This window comes from Mustela erminea, chromosome 10, assembly GCF_009829155.1.
Source record: "Mustela erminea isolate mMusErm1 chromosome 10, mMusErm1.Pri, whole genome shotgun sequence".
Taxonomy (NCBI): Eukaryota; Metazoa; Chordata; class Mammalia; order Carnivora; family Mustelidae; genus Mustela; species Mustela erminea.
The window spans coordinates 100,560,239-100,566,238 of NC_045623.1; the positions used below are offsets into that span (position 1 = coordinate 100,560,239).

The 6,000-nt window shown below is 54.6% G+C and overlaps 1 protein-coding gene across 2 annotated transcripts in view; it reads left to right on the top strand.

Moving 5' to 3' along the window:
- Nucleotides 1–3,229, top strand: part of LRRC38 (leucine rich repeat containing 38) — a 28,342-nt gene extending 25,113 nt beyond the window's left edge. Inside the window, exons 2-3 of one of the 2 annotated variants that reach the window (XM_032303121.1) lie at nt 611–747; nt 1,717–3,229. In XM_032303121.1, coding sequence (XP_032159012.1) covers nt 611–747; nt 1,717–2,154 — 575 coding nt within the window. In that variant the 3' untranslated portion in view covers nt 2,155–3,229. The remainder of the gene's footprint in view (nt 1–610; nt 748–1,716) is intronic. The other variant, XM_032303122.1, reaches the window with a different exon arrangement.
- Nucleotides 3,230–6,000: the final 2,771 nt, after the last annotated feature.

Below are 6,000 nucleotides of genomic sequence, written 5' to 3' on the forward strand. Positions count from 1 at the left end.
CCCACTCTGCTGCCCCTGGCTACACAGTGTTGCTGAACACTGAGCTCTTTGCCAACTTCCTGCCTCCTCTGCCTCAACTGTTCTTCTGGGACTGGTTCTGTTTCATTCTCAGGATCTTTGCTCAAACTGTACCTCCTGAACACCCCATCTAAAGATGACCCTCTTTCCCAGACACCCCTCGTTTTACCCTAGTGGGTCATCTTCACACTTATGTATTTCTTTTTTTTTTTTTAAGATTTATTTATTTGAGAGAGAGGGGGAGAGAGAGAGAGAGAGAGAGAGAGGAACACGTGTGCGTGCATGCAGTGGGAGGGGCAGAGAGAGAGGGAGAGAAGCAGAATCCCGCTGACCACGGAGCCCAATGAGGGGCTCGATCTCCTGACCCCGAGATCACAAACTGAGCTGAAATCAAGAGTCGGATGTTTAACCGACTGGGGCACTCAGGCGCCCCAACATTTATGTATTTCTTGATCTACTCATCAGTTGTCTACACCTAAGCTGCATTAGGGCAAGGATTTTGTTGAGCTCACTGCTGTATTCCCAGGGCCTAATGTGTGGGAGATACTCAATAAACACGTGTTGAAGGCACGAATGTGTGTCTGTCTTCCAGGATTTATACTCTTTGAGATTAAGGGCCCTTTTTTTTTTGCCACCAATCCCTTGGCCCAAGATAAAGTGTCCACTAAATGTGTGTTGAATGAGTGCGTGGAAAACCATTGGCATGGTGCTTGGATCTTCATGCCTCGGGCAAGTTTTCCTTTAGGCTCCCTAGAAAGCAGGAGGGTGTGGACCCCTCCTCCCTGCAGTCCTCCGAGCTGTCCCTGTACTTCACTGGCTGGCAGATGAAATGCTTTATTGTACGTGAAGTGCTTAGACCAGTGTCTGGCCTCTGGTAAGTTCAAGTTAGTGTTTCTCATGACTGTTGTTTTAAAGCACTTTCTCACATGCACTCAGCAGTCAGATTTTCCTGGACTGGAGGGGGGAAACTTCTTTTCAGATCAGCCACACTCCAAGTGAAATCTTAAAGGGAACCTCAGTACATAAAACAGAAGTTACCAGGCTCCTCTGGGCATCGTGGGAGACAGCATCCCAGAAGCTTGCCAACTCTCCAGGGAACCTGCATTTTAAAGCTCTCTTCAGGTGATTCTGAAGCTCACAGAAGCTTCACAGCTTTGGTAACTGCTGTTGGAAGGCCATTTTCAGAGAGAGACCATTTTCCCCGCTCCCGTGGAGGGAAAACCCTTGTAGAGTAGTGGTGTGTTCACTTTTGTCCTGAGGACAAGGGGAACGGCATATGGCCCAGAAGGTGGCACTCCAAAATGGAGTGAATTTCATCCGTGGGCACTTCCCCCCGCCCCTTCCATTGACACCCCCACCCCGCCCCCCACTTCCCGGGAGGCCAGGTGGTACCCAGGTCTGGATCAAGGTCTACAGATGCTCTGACCCTAAATCTCCTTTTGCGTGGCCATGGGGTGGTTCAAAACCCAGTTCCATATCTTAGAGCGGGGCGAGGGAGACCAAGGCCTTCTGTTTTTCCCATGGGGATTCCTCTGGGGCTTTTTAAAAAGTTAAATTCCATTTTAATCAACTCCCCCCTCCCCTTTTGCTCTTGGGGTGTGGGGGGACGCTCCCACTCTGCGCTTGGCAAACCCTCGCCCTGCCAACTTTTAGGCTGGCCCGCAGATGTTTCTCTCACCCCGCCTACTTTTTCCACAGGCCGCGAGGAAATCCAGTGCTCCCTGCCCCTGGGGAACAGGAGGATATTCCTGCATGAGCTGTCCGAGGCCAGCTTCAGCGAGTGCAGGTTCAGCCTGTCGCTCACGGACCTGTTCATCATCATCTTCTCCGGGGTGGCCGTGTCCATTGCTGCCATCATCTCCAGCTTCTTCTTGGCCACCGTGGTGCAGTGTTTCCAGAGATGCGCGCCCAACAAGGACACGGAAGACGAGGACGAGGATGAGGACGACTGAGGCGCCCCCTCCCTTCCTGGCTTGCCGGAGCCCAGGCCGGGCTCCTCTCCACGAGGAGAGGGAAGAGGGGAAGGGGGAAGCTAGAAGGAGTCAACCTTCGGCAGGGCCCAGAGAAGCCCCTGCCCCTGGCCATGCACCTGGAGTGCCCGTAGCCACGCCCCGGCCACGCCCCCGGCACGCCTAGGCCACGCCCCCGGCCGCCCTCTGGGACCTCCTATCTCAGAGTTTAGAACCTGCCAGGAGGAGCTGATTTCAGGGGGGACCTGCCTCCCCGCCCCGCGGGAGATGCGAGAATGGGGGAGGAGACGGCTGGTCAGGCTTCCCCGCTGATGGCTGAACACCAAGTCAGGCGGTGTGGACGCTTGCAGTTCCCGCCGCCAAGCTGGTTTGTGCACCTGTTCTGGGCCTGGACTCGCAGACGGAGCAGCGGCCCCCTCCACCCCGCGGGATGCAGCGGCTCGGATGGGGACCCGTGTCCAGGGCCCTGTCCCTGGAGCCGGGTTTCTCCTGCTGTAATGGGTTTCAGCAGCCTCGGGAGGTGCGGAGGACAAACCCCCATTTGGCTACAGGGGCACGGAGGGAAAAGCTCAGGCCAAGCGGTGTTTGTTGCCGTATTTGGGTAGGCAGGTGAGGAAGACTGACCGGCAGGACTCACCCTCATCCTCGGGCTCAGGAAGCAACTCCTAGAGGAAGGACGGTGGGTCATACAGTCTGGAGGGCCTCTATGCCCCCTCACTCTGCCCCCCGAAATACGACCAATTGTCCTCCTTCCTTGGCCCCCCAGTTCCAGTCCCTCCTCGGCCCATTAATGCCTGACCCCATCTCTGTGCTGGCCTCGGTCTGGACTTGTCATCTCCAGAACTTGCAGCAAACTGTCTTCCAGGCCAGGATTCCAAAAAGCAGGTTGTACCCGACCAACAAAATGTTAAAAACAAAACCAAACCAAAAAAAGCAACCAAACCCGGGACTTGGCCTCTGAGAAACGTCCCTCCCTCCGTGGCCTTAGGGTGTGTGTGATATTTCTTGGGAGCACACATTGTGACAGGCACGGCTTTGCTGGATGTGCAAGATGGCACTGTGGGGCAGAGATAATACGAAACCATGTCACGAGCCCGGCGGGTTGATACCAGGTGACAGCGTCTGCAGCCTCAGACCCTGCTGGAGACTGAGACATAGCTGGGGCTCGAGAGAAGCCCCTGGGGTGTTGCTGGGAAACACCTCTCCATTGTGTCTCACAATATATTCCTTCTGTGTCCTGTTCCCTTGCTCCCTGCCATCTCTGTGACCACATATACCGACTGAGCGCTTGCAAAGGGCCAAGCACTGGTCTGGGTGGTGTGTGTGTGGGGGGTGTGTTGAGTAAGAAAACAGAGCCCCCAGCTCTCTTGGCCTCGATTCTTACCGGGGCGGGGTAGGGCGCACAAAACAAACAAGGAGACCGAACTGTAATTGCAGGTAGAGACAAGCACTGTGAAAGATATCAATGAGATCCCGTGGAAGAGTAGTGGTTAAACTCCAGAATGGAGAGTTCGGTGTATTAGCCAGGGCTCTGCAGAGAAACAGAACCCACAGGACATATGTATTCTATATATCTATTACTTATCTATTACTGTCTGTCCGCCTGTCCACCATCCATCCATCCATCTAGATTACAAAGGATTGCCTCACAGAAGTATGGAAGCCGAGAAGTCCCACTACGTACAGGTGACCAGCTGGAGACCCAAGGCCAGCCGGTGGTGTAGCTCCAGTCTGAGTCCAAAGGCCTGAGAACCAAGACAGTTGCTAGTCTAGGTTCCAGACGGAGGGCAGGAAAAGACTCAGCTCAAGCACTCAGGCAGACAGTGAACGGACAGTGGTGGTGGGGGGGGGGGAGTAATTCTCCCTTCCTAAACCTTTTTATTCTGTTCAGAACCCCAAAACAGACTGGATGCTGCCCACCCACCCTGGGGACCACCCTCTGCTTCACTCAGTCTGCAGACGTAATCTGTTCCCATCGGGAGACACCCTTCCGGTCACACCCGGAAATCATGTTTAACCACATTTCCGGGCACCCTGGACCCAGGCAAGTTGATGCGTAAAATTAACTGCCCTATCAGGGAAGGTCTCGGCGGGTGGCTTCAAGCGGAGTCCTGCCTCTTTCTCTACCCTCCTTCCCTCTTCCCCCCTCTTGAGGAGACTTGCGGCCCTCAGCATTGTTGCCTCAAGGGGAGGAGACCCCTCGCCCAGGGAGCTGTCCTGTCACAGAGTCACTGGGCAGGTGAGGAGGGGGGCAGCATCTTTGTCACACGCTGTGGCCCCTCAGCCACCTGGGGTCTACCAGGTGGGATCTACCAGGAGGGAGCCACCTCTGGGGTCTACCCCTCAATGCAGGTACCACTTCCCTTGAGAAAATAGAATGAGCTGCCTGAAAGTTGTCGTCACCAACGTGAGGTGCTATGTGAATGTCAGGCCTGAGGTTCCAGCCACCGTGTGCCCCTCACTGTGAATGAAGGCTCGTGCAGAAGGTTTTCAGTCGGGAGAGGGGCACTCTGCTGATAGTGAGCTTCGGGAGGGACTGAGGAAAAGACTGTGGTAGAGGGTGTGCGTCAAGGGCTCAGAGGTTGAGAATTGGAGGCACAACACAATCTCCCATTGGCCCCTCCCCAACCTGGCCACAGACTCACTGGGACTTGTGTGGGGTCAGATTCTCTGCCCGTGGTCACAGTGTCTGATGCCCACCCCCAGGGGCACCGTCAGAGGGACACCATTAAAGACCCTCCATCCAATGGGGCCCCCGCCAAAGTTACAACTTGTTTCTCCCGGAATCCTAGGGAGATGGTGGTGCCCCAAACTGGGATATTCCTACCCCAGCCTTGTTCTATGGGGCTCCAAGGGATGAATTCCCACCTCCTGAGTCTATGCTATTCCTTATAGTGTGACCCCTAGAAACGCAAGCCCTGCACAGCGTGGAACTGTTCACTGAGGGAACAAGTGAGTGGGGGAGGGGCGACCCGGAGCCGGAGGTGGGCGCTCGAAGGGCGTCAATCAACCCCCACGTCTGCCAGCTGCACCCGAGAGTTTTCGAAGAACCATGACTCTGGGGAAGAAGAGGTTTAAATCATTGCCAGCTGAAACCGTCACTGTCTGGATATAAAACTTGCGAACCACTTGGGTGGTTGGGGACAGGAAGGACATCCACGCCCAAGAAAATACACTGGCCAGGAGCCCTGGCTCAACTGGGGAAATGCCTGTCGAGAAGTGGGGTGTCAGCAGGGGTTTAGTGATCCCTGACTTGCTCTGGGGTCTCAAGTTGTCACTGGCAACAAGGATGATGCAACACCACCTCTCAGCTCTCCACAAGTGTCCCTGAGTCTTCTGTGTCCCCTCCTCAGCGTCTCCCCATCACAGCACCCCGTACTGTGTGCTGCACAGCCCCTGCCCAGGATGTGAGGTTATCCTACCCATTTGTCTACATGCTTCTGGTCTACCTCTCTGGCCTGGAACATGAGCTCCCCAAGCACCGGGACGTAGGTCATTGGTGTCCCCAGGTTTAGAGCCATGCTTGGCACACTGTGGTGGCACAACCAACATACATATTGGGTAAAGAAAAAATAAAGAGGAAATGAATGAATTCTATGCACTATACCAGAATCTCTACAAACACAAGCTCTTTTCAAGCATTCTCGTAACTCCAGGTGAAAGTCACTATTAAACCCATTTTATAGATAAGGAAACTGAAGCCTAGAGAAGGTGGGCAGGTGACAGGACATGGCAGAGCTAGAGCCCACTCATAGTTGGACTAAGAAGCCTGTGCTCCTGCTTATTGTAATAGTTCATGCGCCTTGAGGACGCTGTCTGCGAGGTGCTGGGCCACACCCATTACACGGCTCAGAAGCCCTGGAAGGGGGTGTGTTGGTCTGGCTTCCCCCAAGAAAGAGAACCAAAAGGATGTCATAGAGAAAGAGATTTATTCTAAGTAGTTGGTTCGTGTGACTGTGGAGGCTCCCCGGTCCAGAATTGTCAGGGCTGGCCGGCCGGCCAGAGACCCAGG